This window comes from Ascaphus truei, chromosome 17 (genome assembly GCF_040206685.1).
Source record: "Ascaphus truei isolate aAscTru1 chromosome 17, aAscTru1.hap1, whole genome shotgun sequence".
Taxonomy (NCBI): Eukaryota; Metazoa; Chordata; class Amphibia; order Anura; family Ascaphidae; genus Ascaphus; species Ascaphus truei.
The window spans coordinates 3,815,989-3,841,657 of NC_134499.1; the positions used below are offsets into that span (position 1 = coordinate 3,815,989).

Sequence of the window (25,669 nt, forward strand, 5' to 3'; positions counted from 1 at the left end):
GGGGGGAAGGGTAGTGGTTGGGGGGGGAAGGGGAGTGGGGGGAAGGGGAGTGGGGGGGGGGAAGGGGAGTGGGGGGGGGGGAGGGGAGTGGGGGGAGTGGGGGGTAGGGGAGTGGGGGGGGGAAGGGGAGTGGGGGGAGGGAAGGGGAGTGGGGGGGGGAAGGGGAATAGGGGGGGAAGGGGAGTTGGGGGGGAAGGGGTGTGGGGGGGGAAGGGGAGAGCGGGAGAAAGGGGAGTGGGGGGGGAAGGGGAGTGGGGGTGCCCACTTGGTCCCCCGATGTGGCGTCCGGCTGAGTGAGGCGCGTGCAGGCGGCGGCAGGAAGCGCCCTGTGTGGGCCTGAGGCGGGACGCGCAGTGAGTTACCTGAGCGGGAGGTAGTTTTGGGTGTGCTCCGGGGATGTTCGGGTGAGGGGGGGGGGGTGTGATGGAGCATCGTGCGTTGTATGTTCAGCAGCGTGCGTTTGCTGTTCGTGTGAGGGGGGGTGATGGAGCATCGTGCGTTGTATGTTCAGCAGCGTGCGTTTGCTGTTCGTGTGAGGGGGGGGTGTATGTTTGGGTGAGGGGGGTTGGTGATGGGCTGCAGTAGCGGGAGAGCTGTGGCGCGCGTTCGTAGTGTGCATGAGGTTGGGGGGGTGGTGGTGGAGGGGGGTGCATGAGGTTGGGGGGGGTGGTGGTGGAGGGGGGTGCATGAGGTTGGGGCGGGTGGTGGTGGAGGGGGGTGTTTGTAAGAGGCAGTGTTGTCAGTGAGGGGTGGGACAGTGGGGTGAGGGGTGGGACAGTGTGGCAGTGGTGTTGGCCGAAGGCCAATGAGAGTCAGTGAGGGGTGGGACAGTGTGGCAGTGGTGTTGGCCGAAGGACAATGAGAGTCAGTGAGGGGTGGGACAGTGTGGTGAGGGGTGGGACAGTGTTGAGGTGGAGTGACAGGCCAAAGGTGCAATGCGATTGGCCCTAGGGACACAGGGCATGCAGACAAACATACAGACATTTCAGAAATATATAGTAGATATATTACACACACATTAGCATGGTAATTCTCTATGCAATTACACAGACAGCTGCTGTGCAGGGTACTGGACGCCAGGTAATTATGTAATTATTAAATTATTATACTAATATGATGTATATGAAATATTCTGATGTAAGAACACCTGGCCAGTTACAATGTAATTGAGTGTTGGCTGCAAGCCTTATTTTTGTTATGTTATACTGAAACACTTGATTATTTTCTTCCAAGCACACTTTCTAGACACAGGTAAGTATGAAACAAACTTATTTATTTAATATAACGGAGGAGTTAGTGCTTTGCCTCAGGAGCCATGTCTGCCTGTAACAGCAGGTTAGCACTCCTGCTTCCAAAATGGCTGCTACGTGTCTTCTTGTGTACAGTACCTCAGTCATTTCTCTTAAAGGTAGAGTACTTGCTTGTACTGTTAAAGGCTAGACACTAGAAACTATACCAGCGGTGCGTAAACTGGGGGGCGGGAGAATTTGTTGGGGGGGGCATGGGCAGTTACAGAGGTCCCGCGCTCTTCCCCACGGCATTTAAATTAAATGCTGGGGGAGGGGTGAGGCCTCTGTAACTCACTTACCTGCTGCCAGCCGGGACTTCAGTGACGCGGCGCCATGGCAACGCGGCCTCAAATGACGTGACATCACATGACCCGCGACATCATTTGACGCCGAGCCACCGGGAGAGGGGGGGTGCGAACGCTGCGGCTCCCAGGAAGGGGGCCGCAGCTCAAAAAGTTTGCTCACCGCTGCACTAAACCATCGTTTTAATCCCCAAAACCCTGGTTGAAAACCACTGGTGTAGCAGATAGTTGCACTAGGGAAATAACATATCATGGAAACAAGAGAGGTCACAGCGGTCCCAGAGATAAAGCCAGGTTAAGTCTCCTAGACAGGAGAAGGATTATGAATCATATTAAAAATATTTTTATATGTAACTATAAAATCAAATCAAATTGATTTGTCTCGCCAAGCATTGTCTCGATGTGTTTGATCGCGCTGAGCACGCGCTCGTTCTCAGCCTGGACGAGCCCTAACACAACACATTGCAGGTCTATCCTATCTCTAACACAGCACATTGCAGATAATAAACACACAGACACCCAACAAGCTCTGAGAAACCCCAAACATTACCACATAATATATATGTATACAGGTGTCAAAAGGAGTGCTAGTGGGCATGGCTAAATGTATACAACAAAAACAAACAAAGATGCCCAAGTTACTTCCAATGTGACAAATATGCACAGTGCAATACCTATATATTGTCTTGAAAAAGGGTCATTTAGTTCAACCCTTTGGCCAAAGCTTCTAAAGCCTGCTAGCCAACATCAAGGCATGACTGTTAGCAGGTTCGAACACTCCCTGAGTTAAAATTCTTAACCCCCAAGGTTTAAGCTCGCCCCTCCCCACTTTCCAAGTTGGCAGGTCAGTTTCATTTTTCTGGGTTACGACAGATCCAATGTTTGATCATTTTTCCTGTAATTATACAGGTAAATAAGAATTTTAACTCAGGGAGAGTTAGGACCTGGTAACGGTCATGCCTTGAAGTTGGCTAGCAGGTTTAAGATGCTTCCGCCCACACGCCGCATGGACGCGATCACTGCCTTTAGGCAATCTGATCGCTTAGCGTGCGTACGCCTCTGAACAGTCTGCGGCACCATGACCCAAGCCTATCACAGCACATTACAGGCCTATCCTAACTCTCCTAACACAGCACATTGCAGGCCTATCCTAACTCTCCTAACACAGCACATTGCAGGCCTATCCTAACTCTCCTAACACAGCACATTGCAGGCCTATCCTACCTCTTCTAACATAGCACATTGTAGGCCTATCCTACCTCTAACACAGCACATTGCAGGCCTATCCTACCTCTCCTAACACAGCACATTGCAGGCCTATCCTACCTCTCCTAACACAGCACATTGCAGGCCTATCCTACCTCTCCTAACACAGCACATTGCAGGCCTATCCTACCTCTTCTAACACAGCACATTGCAGGCCTATGCTACCTCTCCTAACACAGCACATTGCAGGCCTATCCTACCTCCCCTAACACAGCACATTGCAGGCCTATCCTACCTCTAACACAGCACATTGCAGGCCTATCCTACCTCTCCTAACACAGCACAGTGCAGGCCTATCCTACCTCTTCTAACACAGCACATTGCAGGCCTATCCTACCTCTCCTAACACAGCACATTGCAGGCCTATCCTACCTCTTCTAACACAGCACATTGCAGGCCTATCCTACCTCTCCTAACACAGCACATTGCAGGCCTATCCTACCTCTCCTAACACAGCACATTGCAGCCTATCCTACCTCTCCTAACACAGCACATTGCAGGCCTATGCTATCTCTCCTAACACAGCACATTGCAGGCCTATCCTACCTCTCCTAACACAGCACATTGCAGGCCTATCCTACCTCTCTTAACATGCTACATTGCATGCCTATCCTACCTCCCCTAACACAGCACATTGCAGGCCTATCCTACCTCTCCTAACACAGCACATTGCAGGCCTATCCTACCTCTAACACAGCACATTGCAGGCCTATCCTACCTCTCCTAACACAGCACATTGCAGGCCTATCCTACCTCTCTTAATACGCTACATTGCAGGCCTGTCCTACCTCTTCTAACACAGCACATTGCAGGCCTATCCTACCTCACCTAACACAGCACATTGCAGGCCTATCCTACCTCTCCTAACACAGCACATTGCAGGCCTATCCTACCTCTAACACAGCACATTGCAGGCCTATCCTACCTCTTCTAAAGCCATGTCCATGCTTAGCGCGGCTGCGTGCGTGACGGTGTGGACAAATGGCCGTGCCTCAATGAGGCCGGCAATAGAGCATGCGTGTGCGTGCCGGGGGGCGACGGTGTGGCCGATTTTTCACATGGGCAGTACTGTATCTATTTATCACAGGAGAGGAGCGGGCAGTACTGTAATTATCAGCACAGGAGAGGAGCGGGCAGTACTGTATGTATCAGTGCAGGAAAGGAGCGGGCAGTACTGTATCTATTTATCACAGGAGAGGAGCGGGCAGTACTGTATGTATCAGTGCAGGAGAGGTGCGGGCAGTACTGTATTTATCAGTGCAGGAGAGGAGCGGGCAGTACTGTATGTATCAGCGCAGGAAAGGAGCGGGCAGTACTGTATTTATCAGTGTAGGAGAGGAGCGGGCAGTACTGTATTTATCAGTGCAGGAGAGGTGCGGTCAGTACTGTATTTATCAGCGCAGGAGAGGAGCGGGCAGTACTGTATGTATCAGCGCAGGAGAGGAGCGGGCAGTACTGTATTTATCAGTGCAGGAGAGGTGCGGGCAGTACTGTATTTATCAGCGCAGGAGAGGAGCGGGCAGTACTGTATTTATCAGCGCAGGAGAGGAGCGGGCAGTACTGTATTTATCAGCGCAGGAGAGGAGCGGGCAGTACTGTATTTATCAGCGCAGGAGAGGAGCGGGCAGTACTGTATGTACCAGCGCAGGAGAGGAGCGGGCAGTACTGTATTTATCAGCGCAGGAGAGGAGCGGGCAGTACTGTATTTATCAGCGCAGGAGAGGAGCGGGCAGTACTGTATGTATCAGCGCAGGAGAGGAGCGGGCAGTACTGTATTTATCAGCGCAGGAGAGGAGCGGGCAGTACTGTATTTATCAGTGCAGGAGAGGAGCGGGCAGCACTGTATGTATCAGCACAGGAGGGGAGCGGGCAGTACTGTATTTATCAGCGCAGGAGAGGAGCGGGCAGTACTGTATTTATCAGCGCAGGAGAGGAGCGGGCAGAACTGTATGTATCAGCGCAGGAGAGGAGCGGGCAGTACTGTATTTATCAGTGCAGGAGAGGAGCGGGCAGTACTGTATGTATCAGCGCAGGAGAGGAGCGGGCAGTACTGTATTTATCAGCGCAGGAGAGGAGCGGGCAGTACTGTATTTATCAGCGCAGGAGAGGAGCGGGCAGTACTGTATGTATCAGCGCAGGAGAGGAGCGGGCAGTACTGTATTAATCAGCGCAGGAGAGGAGCGGGCAGTACTGTATCTATCAGCGCAGGAGAGGAGCGGGCAGTACTGTATTTATCAGCGCAGGAGAGGAGCGGGCAGTACTGTATTTATCAGCGCAGGAGAGGAGCGGGCAGTACTGTATTTATCAGCGCAGGAGAGGAGCAGGCAGTACTGTATTTATCAGTGTAGGAGAGGAGCGGGCAGTACTGTATTTATCAGTGCAGGAGAGGAGCGGGCAGTACTGTATGTATCAGCGCAGGAGGGGAGCGGGCAGTACTTTATTTATCAGCGCAGGAGAGGAGCGGGCAGTACTGTATATATCAGCACAGGAGAGGAGCGGGCAGTACTGTATGTATCAGTGTAGGAGAGGAGCGGGCAGTACTGTATTTATCAGCGCAGGAGAGGAGCGGGCAGTACTGTATGTATCAGCGCAGGAGGGGAGCGGGCAGTACTGTATTTATCAGCGCAGGAGAGGAGCGGGCAGTATTGTATTTATCAGTGCAGGAGAGGAGCGGGCAGTACTGTATTTATCAGCGCAGGAGAGGAGCGGGCAGTACTGTATTTATCAGCGCAGGAGAGGAGCGGGCAGTACTGTATTAGCGCAGGAGAGGAGTGGGCAGTACTGTATTTATCACAGGAGAGGAGCGGGCAGTACTGTATGTATCAGCGCTGGAGAGGAGCGGGCAGTACTGTATTTATCAGCGCAGGAGAGGAGCGGGCAGTACTGTATTTATCAGCGCAGGAGAGGAGCGGGCAGTACTGTATTTATCAGTGCAGGAGAGGAGCGGGCAGTACTGTATTTATCAGTGCAGGAGAGGAGCGGGCAGTACTGTATTTATCAGCGCAGGAGAGGAGCGGGCAGTACTGTATTTATCAGCGCAGGAGAGGAGCGGGCAGTACTGTATTTATCAGCGCAGGAGAGGAGCGGGCAGTACTGTATGTATCAGCGCAGGAGAGGAGCGGGCAGTACTGTATGTATCAGCACAGGAGAGCAGTGGGCAGTACTGTATGTATCAGCACAGGAGAGGAGCGGGCAGTACTGTATTTATCAGCACAGGAGAGGAGCGGGCAGTACTGAATGTATCAGCGCAGGAGAGGAGCGGGCAGTACTGTATTTATCAGCGCAGGAGAGGAGCGGGCAGTACTGTATGTATCAGCGCAGGAGGGGAGCGGGCAGTACTGTATGTATCAGCGCAGGAGAGGAGCGGGCAGTACTGTATTTATCAGCACAGGAGAGGAGCGGGCAATACTGTATTTATCAGCGCAGGAGAGGAGCGGTCAGTATTGTATGTATCAGTGCAGGAGAGGAGCGGGCAGTACTGTATGTATCAGCACAGGAGAGGAGCGGGCAGTACTGTATGTATCAGCACAGGAGAGGAGCGGGCAGTTCTGTATTTATCAGCGCAGGAGAGGAGCGGGCAGCACTGTATGTATCAGCGCAGGAGAGGAGCGGGCAGCACTGTATGTATCAGCGCAGGAGAGGAGCGGGCAGTACTGTATTTACCAGCGCAGGAGAGGAGCGGGCAGTACTATATTTATCAGCGCAGGAGAGGAGCGGGCAGGACTGTATGTATCAGCACAGGAGAGGTGCCGGCAGTACTGTATTTATCAACACAGGAGAGGAGCGGGCAGTACTGTATTTATCAGCGCAGGAGAGGAGCGGGCAGTACTGTATTTATCAGCACAGGAGAGGAGCGGGCAGTACTGTATTTATCAGTGCAGGAGAAGAGCGGGCAGTACTGTATTTATCAGCGCAGGAGGGGAGCGGGCAGTACTGTATTTATCAACACAGGAGGGGAGCGGGCAGTACTGTATGTATCAGCGCAGGAGAGGAGCGGGCAGTACTGTATTTATCAGCACAGGAGAGGAGCGGGCAGTACTGTATTTATCAGTGCAGGAGAAGAGCGGGCAGTACTGTATTTATCAGCGCAGGAGGGGAGCGGGCAGTACTGTATGTATCAGCGCAGGAGAGGAGCGGGCAGTACTGTATGTATCAGCGCAGGAGAGGAGCGGGCAGTACTGTATGTATCAGTGCAGGAGAAGAGCGGGCAGTACTGTATTTATCAGCGCAGGAGGGGAGCGGGCAGTACTGTATGTGTCAGCGCAGGAGAGGAGCGGGCAGTACTGTATTTATCAGCGCAGGAGGGGAGCGGGCAGTACTGTATTTATCAGTGCAGGAGAGGAGCGGGCAGTACTGTATGTATCAGCGCAGGAGAGGTGCGGGAAGTACTGTATTTATCAGCACAGGAGAGGTGCCGGCAGTACTGTATTTATCAGCGCAGGAGAGGAGCGGGCAGTACTGTATTTATCAGCGCAGGAGAGGAGCGGGCAGTACTGTATGTATCAGCGCAGGAGAGGAGCGGGCAGTACTGTATATATCAGCACAGGAGAGGAGCGGGCAGCACTGTATTTATCAGCGCAGGAGAGGAGCGGGCAGTACTGTATTTATCAGCGCAGGAGGGGAGCGGGCAGTACTGTATGTATCAGCGCAGGAGAGGAGCGGGCAGTACTGTATTTATCAGCGCAGGAGAGGTGCGGGCAGTACTGTATTTATCAGCGCAGGAGAGGAGCGGGTAGTACTGTATATATCACAGGAGAGAAGCGAGCAGTACTGTATGTATCAGCGCAGGAGAGGAGCAGGCAGTACTGTATTTATCAGTGCAGGAGAGGAGCGGGCAGTACTGTATTTATCAGCACAGGAGAGGAGCGGGCAGTACTGTATTTATCACAGGAGAGGAGCGGGCAGTACTGTATTTATCAGCGCAGGAGGGGAGCGGGCAGTACTGTATCAGCGCAGGAGAGGAGCGGGCAGTACTGTATTTATCAGCGCAGGAGAGGAGCGGGCAGCACTGTATGTATAAGCGCAGGAGGGGAGCGGGCAGTACTGTATTTATCAGCGCAGGAGAGGAGCGGGCAGTACTGTATGTATCAGTGCAGGAGAGGAGCGGGCAGTACTGTATTTATCAGTGCAGGAGAGGTGCAGGCAGTACTGTATTTATCAGCACAGGAGAGGAGCGGGCAGTACTGTATTTATCAGCACAGGAGAGGAGCGGGCAATACTGTATTTATCAGCGCAGGAGAGGAGCGGGCAGTACTGTATTTATCAGCGCAGGAGAGGAGCGGGCAGTACTGTATTTATCAGCGCAGGAGAGGAGCGGGCAGTACTGTGTGTATCAGCGCAGGAGAGGAGCGGGCAGTACTGTATGTGTCAGCACAGGAGAGGAGCGGGCAGTACTGTATTTATCAGCGCAGGAGAGGAGCGGGCAGTACTGTATGTATCAGCGCAGGAGAGGAGCGGGCAGTACTGTATGTATCAGCGCAGGAGAGGAGCGGGCAGTACTGTATGTATCAGCACAGGAGAGGAGCGGGCAGTACTGTATGTATCAGCACAGGAGAGGAGCGGGCAGTTCTGTATTTATCAGCGCAGGAGAGGAGCGGGCAGTACTGTATTTATCAGTGCAGGAGGGGAGCGGGCAGTACTGTATTTATCAGCACAGGAGAGGTGCGGGCAGCACTGTATGTATCAGCGCAGGAGAGGAGCGGGCAGTACTGTATTTATCAGCGCAGGAGAGGAGCGGGCAATACTGTATTTATCAGCACAGGAGAGGTGCCGGCAGTACTGTATTAATCAGCGCAGGAGAGGAGCGGGCAGTACTGTATTTATCAGCACAGGAGAGGAGCGGGCAGTACTGTATGTATCAGCGCAGGAGAGGAGCGGGCAGTACTGTATGTATCAGTGCAGGAGAAGAGCGGGCAGTACTGTATGTATCAGCGCAGGAGAGGAGCGGGCAGTACTGTATTTATCAGCGCAGGAGGGGAGCGGGCAGTACTGTATTTATCAGCGCAGGAGAGGAGCGGGCAGTACTGTATGTATCAGCGCAGGAGAGGTGCGGGCAGTACTGTTTGTATCAGCGCAGGAGAGGAGCGGGCAGTACTGTATTTATCAGTGCAGGAGAGGAGCGGGCAGTACTGTATGTATCAGCGCAGGAGAGGTGCGGGCAGTACTGTATTTATCAGCGCAGGAGAGGTGCCGGCAGTACTGTATTTATCAGCGCAGGAGAGGAGCGGGCAGTACTGTATTTATCAGCGCAGGAGAGGAGCGGGCAGTACTGTATTTATCAGTGCAGGAGAGGAGCGGGCAGTACTGTATGTATCAGCGCAGGAGAGGTGCGGGCAGTACTGTATTTATCAGCACAGGAGAGGAGCGGGCAGTACTGTATTTATCAGCGCAGGAGAGGAGCGGGCAGTACTGTATTTATCAGCGCAGGAGAGGAGCGGGCAGTACTGTATTTATCAGCACAGGAGAGGAGCGGGCAGTACTGTATGTATCAACGCAGGAGAGGAGCGGGCAGTACTGTATGTATCAGCGCAGGAGAGGAGCGGGTTGTACTGTATATATCACCGCAGGAGGGGAGCGGGCAGTACTGTATTTATCAGCGCAGGAGAGGAGCGGGTAGTACTGTATATATCACAGGAGAGAAGCGAGCAGTACTGTATGTATCAGCGCAGGAGGGGAGTGGGCTGTACTGTATTTATCAGCGCAGGAGAGCAGCGGGCAGTACTGTATGTATCAGCGCAGGAGAGGAGCGGGCAGTACTGTATTTATCACAGGAGAGGAGCAGGCAGTACTGTATTTATCAGCGCAGGAGAGGAGCAGGCAGTACTGTATTTATCAGCACAGGAGAGGAGCGGGCAGTACTGTATGTATCAGCGCAGGAGAGGAGCGGGCAGTACTGTATTTATCAGTGCAGGAGAGGAGCGGGCAGTACTGTATGTATCAGCGCAGGAGGGGAGCGGGCAGTACTGTATGTATCAGCGCAGGAGAGGAGCGGGCAGTACTGTATTTATCAGAGCAGGAGAGGAGCGGGCAGTACTGTATGTATCAACGCAGGAGGGGAGCGGGCAGTACTGTATTTATCAACGCAGGAGGGGAGCAGGCAGTACTGTATTTATCAGCGCAGGAGAGGAGCGGCAGTACTGTATTTATCAGCGCAGGAGGGGAGCGGGCAGTACTGTATTTATCAGCACAGGAGAGGAGCGGGCAGTACTGTATTTATCAGCGCAGGAGAGGAGCGGGCAGTACTGTATGTATCAGCGCAGGAGAGGAGCGGGCAGTACTGTATGTATCAGCGCAGGAGAGGAGCGGGCAGTACTGTATGTATCAGTGCAGGATAGGAGCGGGCAGTACTGTATGTATCAGCGCGGGAGAGGAGCGGGCAGTACTGTATTTATCAGCACAGGAGAGGAGCGGGCAGTACTGTATGTATCAGCGCAGGAGAGGAGCGGGCAGTACTGTATGTATCAGCGCAGGAGAGGAGCGGGCAGTACTGTATGTATCAGCGCAGGAGAGGAGCGGGCAGTACTGTATGTATCAGCACAGGAGAGGAGCGGGCAGTACTGTATGTATCAGCGCAGGAGAGGAGCGGGCAGTACTGTATTTATCAGCGCAGGAGGGGAGCGGGCAATACTGTATTTATAAGCGCAGGAGAGGAGCAGGCAGTACTGTATATATCACAGGAGAGGAGCGGGCAGTACTGTATGTATCAGCGCAGGAGGGGAGCGGGCAGTACTCTATTTATCACAGGAGAGGAGCGGGCAGTACTGTATTTATCAGCGCAGGAGGGGAGCGGGCAGTACACTATTTATCACAGGAGAGGAGCGGGCAGTACTGTATTTATCAGCACAGGAGAGGTGCGGGCAGTGCTGTATTTATCAGCGCAGGAGAGGAGCGGGCAGTACTGTGTTTATCAGCGCAGGAGGGGAGCGGGCAGTACTGTATTTATCAGCGCAGGAGAGGTGCGGGCAGTACTGTATGTATCAGCGCAGGAGAGGAGCGGGCAGTACTGTATTTATCAGCACAGGAGAGGAGCGGGCAGTACTGTATTTATCAGTGCAGGAGGGGAGCGGGCAGTACACTATTTATCACAGGAGAGGAGCGGGCAGTACTGTATTTATCAGCGCAGGAGAGGAGCGGGCAGTACTGTGTTTATCAGCGCAGGAGGGGAGCGGGCAGTACTGTATTTATCAGCGCAGGAGAGGTGCGGGCAGTACTGTATGTATCAGCGCAGGAGAGGAGCGGGCAGTACTGTATTTATCAGCGCAGGAGAGGAGCGGGCAGTACTGTATGTATCAGCGCAGGAGAGGAGCGGGCAGTACTGTATTTATCAGCACAGGAGAGGAGCGGGCAGTACTGTATTTATCAGCGCAGGAGGGGAGCGGGCAGTACTGTATGTATCAGCGCAGGAGAGGAGCGGGCAGTACTGTATTTATCAGCGCAGGAGAGGTGCGAGCAGTACTGTATTTATCAGCGCAGGAGAGGAGCGGGCAGTACTGTATTTATCAGCGCAGGAGAGGAGCGGGCAGTACTGTATTTATCAGCACAGGAGAGGAGCGGGCAGTACTGTATGTATCAGCGCAGGAGGGGAGCGGGCAGTACTGTATGTATCAGCGCAGGAGGGGAGCGGGCAGTACTGTATTTATCAGCGCAGGAGAGGTGCGGGCAGTGCTGTATTTATCAGCGCAGGAGAGGAGCGGGCAGTACTGTATTTATCAGCGCAGGAGGGGAGCGGGCAGTACTTTATTTATCAGCGCAGGAGAGGTGCGGGCAGTACTGTATTTATCAGCGCAGGAGAGGTGCGGGCAGTAATGTATTTATCAGCGCAGGAGAGGAGCGGGCAGTACTGTATTTATCAGCGCAGGAGGGGAGCGGGCAGTACTGTATGTATCAGCGCAGGAGGGGAGCGGGCAGTACTGTATTTATCAGCGCAGGAGAGGTGCGGGCAATACTGTATTTATCAGCGCAGGAGAGGAGCGGGCAGTACTGTATTTATCAGCGCAGGAGGGGAGCGGGCAGTACTGTATTTATCAGCGCAGGAGAGGAGCGGGCAGTACTGTATTTATCAGCGCAGGAGGGGAGCGGGCAGTACTGTATTTATCAGCGCAGGAGAGGAGCGGGCAGTAATGTATTTATCAGCGCAGGAGAGGAGCGGGCAGTACTGTATTTATCAGCGCAGGAGAGGAGCGGGCAGTACTGTATTTATCAGCGCAGGAGAGGAGCGTGCAGTACTGTATTTATCAGCGCAGGAGAGGTGCGGGCAGTACTGTATGTATCAGCGCAGGAGAGGAGCGGGCAGTACTGTATTTATCAGCGCAGGAGAGGAGCGGGCAGTACTGTATGTACCAGCGCAGGAGAGGAGCGGGCAGTACTGTATGTATCAGCGCAGGAGAGGAGCGGGCAGTACTGTATATATCAGGGCACGGTCATTAAGTAGCTGAGGGAGTGGGGAGATGCTACAATCTACACCAGCAACATCTCTGCTCCCTAAGCACTGGGGAGAGATGGAAAGTTGGCTGGTGGGGCGACCAGAGGTTAGGAGCACCATGTGAACCCCCCAAGTGCTGCTTGACTCCCACCAATGTTGTAGATCAGGTGTGGCCAACTCCAGTCCTCCAGGGCCACCAACAGGCCAGGTATTAGGGATATTCCTGTTCCAGCAACAGGTGGCCCAAACAGTGGCTCAGTCAATGACTGCACCACCTGTGCTGAAGCAGGGATATTACTAATACCTGGCCTCCGGTGGCCCTTGAGGAATGGAGTTGGCCACTCCTGTGCTAGACTATGTTAATACTTTGCATAGTTAGCAAACAACATGACTCATCCGTGGTTAGTTTTTATATCGCCAGTCTGGCCTAACATACTGTATATGTAATTTACAAAAAACTTAGAGTACAAAGTCCACCATCTTTAATGTATGTTTAAGATAGGTCATACTGAGCCACTAATTGTGCCAGCTATGCTGAAGTAGGGATATCCTGAAAACCTGGCCTGTTTGCGGCCCTCGAAGACTGGAGTTGTACATGCCTGGTCTAGAGGTCTAGAGGTGAACCTTTAATATGTTAGAAGTCATTCTACACATCAATGGGAAAGGATCAGGCTTCAGCTCCAAGGAAACCTCTTTAAACAGAAGTTAATGTTGTGTCACTCACCTGTTGATGATGCTCGATACCCATGCTTATAGTGTTCACCAGTATAGCAATCATGATTCCTCGGTTGAAATACTTGCTGTCCACTATCCCTCTCAGCTTCACTCTTACTTCTACGTACATTCTCTCACAAAAGCCTTCATCGCCATCTTCCTCTTCCTCTTTGTCAAGCTCCGAAGTACTCCCACCACTTCTGCTCTCCTTCTCACTGGCCTGCCTTTGGGTTCCCTCTCGGCTTGATTTGGTGCTGTCTGGTACAGATAGCTTTCGGTCACCCTCCCATTTAACTTTGGTACATTGAGGGCAATTGGAAAGGTCAGACGTCAGAGTCATAGCAATGGGCTGAACAATAGCATGAGGGGTGTAGTCAAGCCGGCTATGTTTCTGACATATCCCTAAAAAAGAGAAGAGGAAGAAGCTTATAATGTTTACTAGCTGAGAGACACGGCGTTGCCCATGAGTTAAATTTCCCGCTCCCTTCTCTCCCCCTCTTTCTCCGTTCTCCCCCCCCTCCTCCCCCAGAGGGGAGGGACGAACAGTGGACAGGAGGGGGGACGGACAGTGGACAGGAGGGGGGACGGACAGTGGACAGGAGGGGGAACGGACAGTGGACAGGAGGGGGGACGGACAGTGGACAGGAGGGGGGACGGACAGTGGACAGGAGGAGGGGGGCAGTGGACAGGAGGGGGGGAACAGTGGATGGGGGGGGAACAGTGGACAGGAGGGGGGTGGACAGTGGACAGGAGGGGGGTGGACAGTGGACAGGAGGGAGTGGACAGTGGACAGGAGGGGGGTGGACAGGAGGGGGGAGTGGACAGTAGGGGGGGTGGACAGGAGGGGGGGGTGGACAGGAGGGCGGGGTGGACAGGAGGGGGGTGCAGGCCCTGCCCCCCCACAGTTCCGTGCGGCGCTGCACCCTACGGGTGAGTGGTGGTCTGCCCCCTCCCGGCCGTCCGGTCCCGGCCGGAGGCACAGGGGTGAGGGAGGTGGTGTGTGTGGTGGGGAGGAGATAGAGAGAGAGAGAGACCGAGAGAGAGAGAGAGACAGAGAGAGAGAGAGAGAGACCGAGAGAGAGAGAGACCGAGAGAGAGAGAGAGAGAGAGAGACCGAGAGAGAGAGACCGAGAGAGAGAGACCGAGACCAAAGAGAGTGGCATTTGGGTGACGACCCACCAATCTGATTGGCCAGAGGCTGAGGACCAATCAGATTCACCGCAGATAGTACCAACCTTTCGATTTTATATATTAAGATTTGGTAACTTGGTCAATGATTTGATTTCTTTTTATTCTGGATTGCAGGTAAATCAGCGCCGAGCTCTTTTTCCTGCACACTGGGATAGGGGTTTTCAACTTTTTTTCATTAAGGAACCCTATAATTATATTGAGAAATTCTGCAGAACCCCACACTCTCTAATAGCACGTCTGACATCAGATGTATTGTACGGAACCCCAACCCTCTCTAATAGCGCGTCTGACATCAGATGCATTGTAATTAACCCCAACCCTCTCTAATAGCGCGTCTGACATCAGATGTATTGTACGGAACCCCAACCCTCTCTAATAGCGCGTCTGACATCAGATGCATTGTAAGGATCCCCAACCCTCTCTAATAGCGTGTCTGAGATCAGATGCATCGTAAGGAACCCCAACCCTCTTTAATAGCGTGTCTGAGATCAGATGCATTGTAAGGAACCCCAACCCTCTCTAATAGCACGTCTGAGCTCAGATGAATTATAAGGAACTCCAACCCTCTCTAATAGCGCGTCTGAGATCAGATGCATTGTAAGGAACCCCAACCCTCTCTAATAGCGCGTCTGAGATCAGATGCATTGTAAGGGATCTCAACCCTCTCTAATAGTGTCTCTGAGATTAGATGTATTGTAAGGAACCCCAACCCTCTCTGATAGCGCGTCTGAGATCAGATGAATTATAAGGAACCCCAACCCTCTCTCATAGCGCGTCTGAGATCAGATGATTGTAAATTCTTGTATTACAGGGAACCCTTTAGGGGTGCCCGGGGGAATCCAATGGAACCCTTGTTCAAAAACACTGCACAGTGATCATGGTGTGTACGTAGTGATTGTATCTGGGACACCAAGTTATTCCCTGGAATTAGTAAATGTATTTTGCACAGAATTTAAGTCACATAGCAGGTAATAATCCATTAACTGTAGGAATTTACAGGAACTCAGTGTGCGCAGAAATACATTATACATTAAATAGAAATATTTAATAACAGAACACTCTGGCTGTTGGGAATACTCAACATGTTCTGTTTCAAATCACCGAATTATATAATAAAGCATTAAATCACAAACAGCTAAAGCACTTCTATGTGAGGCGGTGGCAGCGATGTTTTACACTGGTTATCGGCCTTAGAAAAACATGTCCTGCTTAGGAACATGAGTACAAAAAATAGAGAGAATGACATATTTTGTGACAGTACGAGTCACCAACGTTTGACCATTTCACCAAGTCACACAGTACTTAAGTGTGTTCCCGCACAAAGTAAAACCGGTACATTTCTACTGGTTACCCCACTAGGATCTTACACAGATGGTGCTGCTCCTTCCCGTTGATCCCCAGTTTGGCATTGCTGAGCTCATGACGACTCTGCCGACGGCTCTGAAGGCTGGTGTAAAGCCCCACGGTACGACGCTTGGCCTTTCGCAGGATATGACACACATACTGGAAGATCTCCTCATAACAGTCTCCAGGCTCAGCATAGCTGGCTACTGTGCTAGAGGATAAATATAGAGCCCTCTGCTCCTGCATCAGCTGATGTTCCCTTTGCTTGGTTTCGGAGAACTGGGTGGCAATAACGACCAGGCACAAATTGATCATGAAGAAGGATCCCACCTATACCAAAGAATAGCAATGACATTACTATAGCCCACTGGAAGTCCTCTGGAAGTGCCTTCTGGAATGTAACAACTCTTACAACGCGAGGAGAGATACAAATGAATTGCGTTTCTTGCAGTAACAACGGTAATACATCATATTGCTTGAAGCATGATTTTTCTTTTAAATTGTTCTAAGTAGAAGCTCTTTGTCTTACTCTGTAAGAAGCAGTCAAATGAGAGGCAATTATAATTAGCCTTCAGCCTATTTATGGGCAGAGAAGTCTGTAGCACAAAGAATTATATATAAAAAAGCAACGCTGTCCTGCGCTCTGGGGTGTGTATCTATTAGCCCATGGGCTGTATTGGATCAGGGGGTATCTATGTGATAATGACAACATTATTTTACCAGCTACTATGTTATAAATAGCTTTTTATATTTGGTTAAAATGTAATTATTTTCTATATACCGCATACAGCTGCGTCTGATGCGGTTTTTCAATTAGTTAGTCTATTTAAGTGTACTTCCGGTAATGTACTGCTCCTTGAGAAAGCGTGACACTTGTGTGAAATGCGTGGGAGGTTCCCTTTTTCCTGTTTGCGCACCATGATGTTTCATTAAAGCCTTGGCTTGTGCCGAATTCAATCTGGTTACCCCCCTTTTTTCTATTTTTGGATTACGGGGGAGTGCCCTGTCTTTTGCTCACTTTCAAAGAATTCTATAGCTCTCCAATATTGACGGGGCTAACCAAATTAAGGTTTTATATTTTAAACACATATCGTATGTGTTCTCTTTTTTTTACAGTAACAGATATCAATCCAGATTCTAGGTATTGTGAGGAAAGGTTGTGTGTGCATTTTCCCCTTTATGCTACTGCAGAGCTGCCATCTGACGAACATTCGGCATAAATGAAGGAGAAGAACTAATAGCCCAGGAGTGGCCAACTCCAGCCCTCAAGGGCCACCAACAAGTCAGGTTTTAAGGGTATCCCTGCTTCAGCACAGGTGGCTCAATCAGTGGCTCAGTCAAAATGACTGAGCCACCTGTGCTGAAGCAGGGATTTCTAATGCCTGGCCTGTTGGTGGCCCTTGAGGACTGGAGTTGGCCACCCCTGTATTAGCCCCTAAGTAGTGATATGGTGAAGATTAAAAATGATGGTTCTTTGTCAGTGGCTCGCCATCATATCTGATAATAACTAAAAATATCTATTGTTTCTCATCGATATATCCCTGTGTGTCCTATTTTCTACATTCAACACATCACGCCCCTCCCCGGAACAGGTTACCAACAATCAATTTTAGCGCAGTGCCTGTCACACAAAAGGTTATGTAGTTACCTGCGCGTCATGTCATTATGATTTAACATACAGTAGTGTAGATGACAGAGCAGCAGGAAAAGACACCACCAATGGTGGAGCCAATAACACTGTGTTGAGGTATATACTGTATATGATAATTATTTGGTTATATTTTGTCTAGTAGAAGATGATTTGCAAGGTTTGGAGGATACTAAGATTATGTCTATAATTATTTAGTTCATCTTATAATTATCCCGTTTCCTTTATGAAGTGATTCATTAATTAAGACTAATTTGCATTCATAGACATAGTTGATTAAAATAATTTAGGAAGCCATTTTATCATATATTTATTTATATTGTACTGTATATTGTAACATGCTCTTCCCAAACTTTTAACTGGGGATCCCTAACTATGAAATATACAGTACTTGCCATTTGCTTGCCATTCCTTACTGGTGACGACCTGTTCTTTGAACAGGTCTATACTTTTTTGACCAATGTTTTGAATGTTTTATTTTGCTTCATATGAATTATCACCAAAAGCACACGAGAAGGTGGGTGAATTGTTCAGTTACTTACTATTATGAGCAGAATAAAATAGATGAAGTTGTAAAAGGAGTGGGCATCCATAACATAGTACATTATTTCCACCCAGCCTTCCAGCGTGATAACCTGCAAATACAAAATGTGTTCATGTTCACATACCCTGTATCGACAGGTAACCGATAACAGCATGGTTATTAAACCAGTGTTTCTTAGCCCTCTGCCTGGGAAATCCCATCCAGGATGTATATGTGTGGGGATAACCAACCAATCATGCATTCGCATTTAGTATAAATTTATGCAGGCCTGTCCCCAGGTGGTAAGCAAGTGAGGCACCGCCTAGGGGCGAGAGGGAGAGAGTAGCAGCACTGCTGCTTTCCTTTTCTTTTAAAATACTCCTTGACAAAGAACTACTGTTCGAAACGCGTAGGAGGTTGCTCTCCTCCGTTTGTTGGATGTTATTATATTAATAAATAATCTATGTTGTTCATCCTGGGACCCACTTCATTGGATTGTGCGCCAGTTCTCCTCTTTCCTCTTTTAAAATACATGTTGGGTTGAAACACGGGGTCTCTGGAGCTGAACCCTGATAATTTCAGCTCTGGGGACCCCCTGCTTTCAGAGATACTTACTTCCTTAGGGGGTGCCGGTATGTCAGCCCAGATTTAAAGCTCCCGGTCACATGGGCCAATAGAAAGCCGCATATGACGTGACTGCTTCCTATTGGACCATGGGATGGGACATCTAAACCCGAGATACCGGCGACCCCTAAGGAGGTAAGTATCTCCGAAAGCAGGGGGTCCCCAGAGCTGAAATTAATGGGTTCCAGCTCTGGAGACCCCTTACTTCCTACCTAGTTGGGATAGGGGAGAATTTTGAGGGGACATTTTTTTTGAGGGGGGGGTTTCATTGGGAGGAGGGACATCCTTAATAGTGCTTGCCTAAGGGCGGTACATACACTAGGGATAGGCCTGTGCTTGGTAATTCTTTGGTTATTCCTAAAATCTTGACCGTTTGGGGTTCCCTAAGCGGGAGGTTAAGAAACGCTGATCTAGAAATATGTAAGAGAGGAATTACCAATAATTATTATTATTATTGGAAAAAGTCCATCACACATATCTACCTGGAATATGACGATCCAGGCATAGCCAATGTTATCAAAATTGATGGCGCCTTTGTGGGGGTTGGTACTGCTGGTGCGGCAGATGTTATAGTATTGGTTCCAATTGACGCACATCCCGCTAACATTGAACTCCTGTCGAATAGAAGTGTAATAGTAATAGTCCTCCTTATCCAGGCAGCACTCGTGGCCCCGGTCTCTCAGTGGGGGGATTTCATGGCACCCCATGATGCCATTGTCACCAGACAAAGAACAGATAAAGGGCATTTCGTCATCTTCTTCAGGCTGGTAGTACGGTGGTAATGTTATGTCTCCTTGTCTGAGAGAAAGAAATAGGAGATAATATAAGCAAATGTTCATCAAAGCTAATGTATAGATGTAAGCCTGAATCCTTGGCAGCATAGAGGTTAATGATGCCCTCTGCCATTTACAGCTGCTGATCTTTAATGGCAGCACCTGATGCTCTTTAACCACTGCACAAATTCCCAACACACTGGTACAGTATAACAAAGACACATGCACACGTACAAAAATACACACAAGCCCACACATGCATATATAGTGTTACATGTTGGTGACATTGTAAGCCTGTGCTTTGTTGCTTATCTAACTGTTACACCCCAAGGCACTGTCTTTGTGCCCAGGAGTGACTCCTGACTCACATAGTGAAGTTGTCATCCAGGAAACATCGGTTCCGGAGCAGTCCCGCCCACAGTTGCACTCCAATGATCCCGAAAATGAAGAAGACAAAAAAGCAGAGAAGGAGAACGTTTCCCAGCATGGGCAATGTGTCCAGCAGCAGGTTCACCAGGATCCGCATGCCTGCGGTGGGGGGAAAAAAGAAGGAAAAGGAGCGGAGAGGAGGGAGAAAAGTAGGAACATAAAGCGGGAGGGAACAAAAAGAGAGAGGGCATGAGAAAGACAGGAACAAGAACGGCACGGGACAAGAAAGGACGTAGGGGGGAAAGATGGCAGCAAAAAGGGAGAGGATGCAGGGTGTGAGGGGGGAGGGAACAAAGGAAATAAAAGAAAACTGTAATAAGGTTAATCCCTCTGAAACCCTACACAGCAGGGGTGCTGCAGGGTCATTGCTTTGCAATACATGCAGGACCCTTCCGTCAGTGCAGGGGTTAATATCGCTACCCAAACGCCCCAAATCATGCACACAGAGCAAGGATGACCAGAGAGCACGTGAAGCAATGGGTAATTCACAGCACATGGACGGACAGACGTGTCACCACACCCCATGCTGGGACCTGACCTTCTGTTTGGCCTGATTTATTACCGCTATGCCTCCCATTCTCACTCAGCCATGTGTGAGTCACAAAGTGCGGGAGAATGCAGCATACACCTCCGGATCTCCTGAGATGGACCCCCTCAAACGGAGGACAAGAAATGTAGCGGAGTGAAAAGACTCAGGATTACTAAAAGGGCAGCAGTCCCTAAAGGCTCAGTGTGGAAGGGGAGGAAAGATGTTTAAGGATTACTCAGAGCAGCACGATGGGGTCGGAAGATGATAACAATAACATAGGAAACGTTACCATACTTTGGTATAGTAGGTAAGGAGGACCCTGTAAAAAAGGACTCTTTCTGTATGAATCTTAGCTCTTTGGAAAATAAAGTGTGCAACTATACCTCCATTGGAAAAAAAGTCACATTTTTAACTGCATCCTCCTATTGCAAATCAAGTGATATTTACTTAATAAATCTAGAAGCCTTTTTACCACATTCAAAACATGCCGAAAATGATGATAAATTCCCCCTGCCCTCTCTGGGATTTTGGAAGTTTTCCATAATTGTCTTCCACCCTGTTCTTGGTTTGTGGGCAAACAGATGGCTTCATTTCCCACTGCCATCAATCTGGCAACTTTCTCTACTCAGAAATGGACTCAATCATTTGTAATGTTGCTTTGAAGTCTGGGCTCCTTTCTTCGCTGAGGATCCACCAGAAGGATAATGTTTAGCGTAACTCTCAGCTGAAAAGCCCTTGTCTGTTTAATGTCGGGCACTTTCTAATTTACTAATTAGGAATTTAGAAGCTGGTAATTAGCTCAGATAGGGAGAGGAGGTGGAGCCAAGAGTTGATTAGGATTCCCTTTGAGCCATCGGATAATCTGTAATCCTGAATGATATTGCTCTGAGGTTGATTTGAGACCCTAATCGTCTCATTCAGCATCAGTCATTATCCCTATTTAAAAGGTAAATGTCCATGTCACTAATGACCAGTGTGTCATTCAACAATGAAATGACAATGTAGTCTCCCAAGCTCCATCCCCATCTTCAAGGTTCAACTGAAAGTCCACCTTTTCAAGGGAACATCTACAGAACCTTGAAAGCACTAGGGACCCACACCACCCGTTCACCAGCTGTAGCTGTCCTCTCTTCTGTGCCCTAATGCACTCCCATTCAAGGCAGATTTTTCATTTTCGCTGTGTTAATAGATAATAGTGATATAACCTGTATTATCACCGCCCATGTGTTTTAAAGTGTATTAATAATCTAGCTGAAATAACCAGGGAATAGGCGCACTCAGAGTTTCCTCAAGTGCTGCCACATTAAATGAGGAAAATGAGACGGCCCTCCACTGGCGTGAATAATAGTGCTGGTTTGTTGAAGAATCAATGCTTCATGATATAGGTCCAAAGTAGGATCGAAACGTTGATCCTTCAGTTAAAAGTCCAGTGAAACTGTCTCATTTTCTGTTCCCTAATAACATAGCTGCCACACACACTACAGCAGGAGTGGCCAACTCCAGTCCTCAAGGGCCACCAGGAAGTCAGGTTTTCAGGATATCCCAGCTTCAGCACAGGTGACTCAATCAGTGGCCCAGTCAATGACTGAGCCACCTGTGCTGTAGCAGGGATATCCTGAAGACCTGTTGGTGGCCCTTGACGACTGGATTTCCTGCCCCCACCCCTCCTGCACTACTGTATGTAATCTTGGCAGCTCATTTGGAACTACTGGTAATATTAACTGGCATGTTGATCCATTCAAATGAATCACAACCTGAACTACAAATAACTTTTACAGACGAGCAGAAATGCTAAAGGGTCCTATCCTTTTGGATGCTCAAACTAAAGAAGATCATTGTATAAAGCAGAAGATGATGCCATGGTGTTCGAGATTTACCAATCGAGATGCATTTGTCAATACATTGCCCAAATAATCATCATATTATAACGAAAGGATTTTTTTTTGGGAACGATCCAGACCTGTCAAGTCTCATTTCTTCAGAGCGGATCTGGTAGTATAATTCCAAGAATTAACAGCTTCTAACGTGTGAATGAATTCTCCCTCATCAAGGTCAGTATTACACCATGCAAAAATGTGTTTATTGGTCCAGCTACGCTCACTTGTTTGGGTCAATAAACATGATAACAACTATAATTGAGCCATGTACTCGAGGTGATGGCAAATCCTGGATACTATTTGTCAATTAAAGTGCGGCATTCGATTGCTATCCTGGAAAGGCTAATAGCACATGAGCGCATGGTGATCATCCAGTACCATAAGGGTTAAAGACAGGCAGTGAGCAGCTTACACCCCATGGAAGACTGGTGGGCATCAGGATTTCAGCCCCAACTGCCCCAGCAGCCTGCTCTCCCTCTCTCCCCAGCGGTCTAGGATATTTGATCCTAGACCGTTTTGCAATGACCAAATGACCACAGGCACTTGGCCGTGACTCAAGTTTGTGCTAAAGGTATTAATCTCGTGCTGCCTCCATATATTTCAGTGTATAAAAATGTTCCACTTGCATCAGTATAAGTGGATAGTGATTAGTATAGGTCTAAAGTGACCTTCACATCTCTGCCCAGGAAATCAGTGTCAGGTGTAAGAAACGGCAAGATTCTTTGCAACTCATCAAGGAGCAAACGTGGTGTGGAAACATACCCACCACCCCCCAACCTCCCCCCCCACCCAAATTAATCAATTAATTAATCAAACCGAAATTGGGGTAATTTATCAACTTTTCTCTGGTGCCATGTAGGGTTACAAAATTGCACCAGGTTTATCAAAGAAAGTCATTACTTTGCGTCAGCTGACAATTTTGAAGTGAAACTTCTTTGGGCACCCCTACCACATGAGGAAAATTGGGTGGCAGTGAATGGAGTTGATGGAGACGGAAGTCAGTGGTGACGGAAGTGATGTCACTGCTGGCAGAAGAGGCCGTCAGTGTTGCCAAATTCCACCAGGAGAAGGCACCGGAGTGAAGAGGAAGGCAGCGCTGGACACACACACACACACCCTCCCCATGATGCTGCATCTTGATTAGCTCCACTCTCCACGTAACTTTATTGAAAGTGGGCACGATGACGGCAGTGTGCGTGGGCCAGTGAGTAGAGCTCCGTCACCGGGTGAGTCACCGGAGGGGAGGGGGAGATGGACGGAGTGGAGAGAGGGGAAGAAGAGACAAGGAGATGGGGAGAGAGAGAAAAAAGGGCGGGCGAAAGTGCCGTCATGTGCGTTGGCCTCGTGTTGTCATGGTGATGAGAGGACACTGAGGCGGAAGGGAAATAATCTGTATGTATCTTTACCCTATATATAATGTGTATGTATCTATATCATACTATCCTACAGCTCCACCGGGGGGTAGGAGGGGCTGCTTTAATTAAATACATCACCATTACAAATACAATTTCTGTGACAAACAGTGACGTTTCACTTAATATGTGCGTGATCGGCACACACACAATTTTTTTTCTTTCGAACGTGCACGGGTTTCCCTAGAAATGCACCCCCTCAAACCTGGGGTACTCAACTCCAGTCCTCAAGCCTCCCTAACAGGTCTGGTTTTCAGGATATCCCAACTTCAGCACAGGTGTCTCAGTCAGAGCCACCTGTGCTGAAGCAGGGATTGATTAAGCCACCTGCTAAAGCTGGGATATCCTGAAAACCTGACCTGTTGGGAGCAGGGGGGGGGGGGGGGGCTGAGGACTGGAGTTGAGCACCCGTAGTCTGGAAACTGCCCAAAACATGCATTAGTCGAGGGATAGGACAAGTGAGTTGCTGTCACTTCATTCTCTTCTAAAGATAAATAAAAGCACCTTTTTTTCTGTATCTACTGTATGGATCTCTGGAGTCCCAAGTAACCAATTGCAGGGTCTGCTTATCCTTACTCTGCTGTGTGTATCTGGGATCTTGAGCTAATGTGGGGCTCCTTGTATTTAAACACCCTTGACGTTCTTATTTTTGTATATACTGGTCCATGTGGCTGTAGTTATATTGGTTTTTAGTTTCCATCATGGGTTGCCAGGTGTCCAGTAAAAAAAACTAGAGGTAATACCTGACATGTATGTGTATAACAGTATTACCTCTCTGGACATGTATGTGTCCTGTAGTACTTCTCTAGACATAGTGACCTGACCAGCTTGGGGGGCCACAGGATTTCCCTGAGCAGGGAGAAAGCAGGGCTATTTCTAGGGGCTTGCCAGCTTCCTCAATCCTGATTGGCCACTGCTGGGTAATGACACCAATCAGTAGGTGTCAGGAGCCATGGGGTGGGGCCAAGTATAGGAGGAAACAGCATGGAGCAGAGAGAGGTGAGAGGGTGTGTATGTTTCAGTGTAGTGTACAATGTTTGCAGACACAGGCCCCAATCTATTATTTGGTGACGGAGGCACAGGGAGGTAAAGTTGACTTGCCCAAGGTCACGAGGAGCTGACACTGGGATTTGAACCAGAGTCTCCCACATCACGCACACGTGTTATTATTACCACGGTCAGCGCCTTTACTCACTGAGCCGCTCCTCCACTTGTTTCATAAACATGTGAGCATTTAATGGTTAACTACACATTGCTAAGTGGCGATAATCCTGTGCCACACGGGGAGTGTTAAGAGATCTGTCGTAAGTAAAAAAAAACCTCACAGCATATGGTCTATTAAAGCTGTATATGTTGCAGCAACTTAATGATATAATAACTAGGTCTGAATCCGCAGTTCCACCTACTCATTTTTTTTAAATATACATTTTTATGTGGATGAAACCTTGTAATGCTTTCTAAATGCTGCTTACCTTTATTTCATTCTCACATCCATATTGCAGCCTAAAAACATCTACGTGTGTTAGTTAGGGTTTCTGTCGGGATTATAGATAACTGCAGCTACCTCTCTGAGAAATAACAGGTGTGCCGTGTGCGCTTATTATATCATTTCCATGCTAGAAAGGATAAATGTTTTAAACCCGCCACCCATGGCATGTGATTGAAGTAACCCGTGTGCTAATGCCGCGTGGCTTCTTACTGGGGTTTCGGTGACGGTCCATAGAGAATACAAACGTGTAGGAGGGGATTGTATGGGGAGGAATCAATGGCCCTTATCCAGGGGCAGGGGGAGTGAGCCGGGACAACTGTCCAGGCCTGTTGGGCTAACCCTAATCCCCCTGTCAACAACTCAGGGTCCAGGTCACGACTGTACTTAGTCCAGGATCCCCGGGAGAGCTGTCGACGGTCCTGTTCTTATTTAATATACTGCAAAGCTGCTTTTCCATTTGCTCTGAGCTCCGTTCGCAAGGGCCAGTAAGTTGGCGGTAAGCCTAGCTTTTCAACCGAGTTGCCCCCTAACCCCATGTAGCCCTGAACCATGAGGTTGTCTGTAAGGCTTCGCTTTCCTGTTATGCAGCGAGGCTTCCTGGCTCCCAGAGCAAATTCTGTTCTCCTGAGATAACAAGCAAACCTCCGGCAACCCAAAGGATGACATTGAAACTGATAGAGATGGACAGGAAAAAAAGAAATCGTGGCCGAGGCTGGTAGGATGGAAGAGAAAGGGAAGGAGGAAAGAGAAAGGGAAGGAGGAAAGAGAAAGGGAAGGAGGAAAGAGAAAGGGAAGGAGGAAAGAGAAAGGGAAGGAGGAAAGAGAAAGGGAAGGAGGA

General features: G+C 49.4%; 1 protein-coding gene across 2 annotated transcripts in view; it reads right to left on the reverse strand.

Moving 5' to 3' along the window:
• CACNA1I (calcium voltage-gated channel subunit alpha1 I) overlaps positions 1-25,669 on the reverse strand; it is a 274,871-nt gene that overhangs the window by 85,652 nt on the left and 163,550 nt on the right. For both annotated transcript variants that reach the window (XM_075573743.1, XM_075573745.1), the window contains 5 exons: positions 19,464-19,623; positions 18,805-19,120; positions 17,718-17,810; positions 15,551-15,857; positions 13,003-13,394 (listed from right to left, as the gene is read on the reverse strand). In XM_075573743.1, the coding sequence (XP_075429858.1) occupies positions 13,003-13,394; positions 15,551-15,857; positions 17,718-17,810; positions 18,805-19,120; positions 19,464-19,623 (1,268 nt within the window). The remainder of the gene's footprint in view (positions 1-13,002; positions 13,395-15,550; positions 15,858-17,717; positions 17,811-18,804; positions 19,121-19,463; positions 19,624-25,669) is intronic.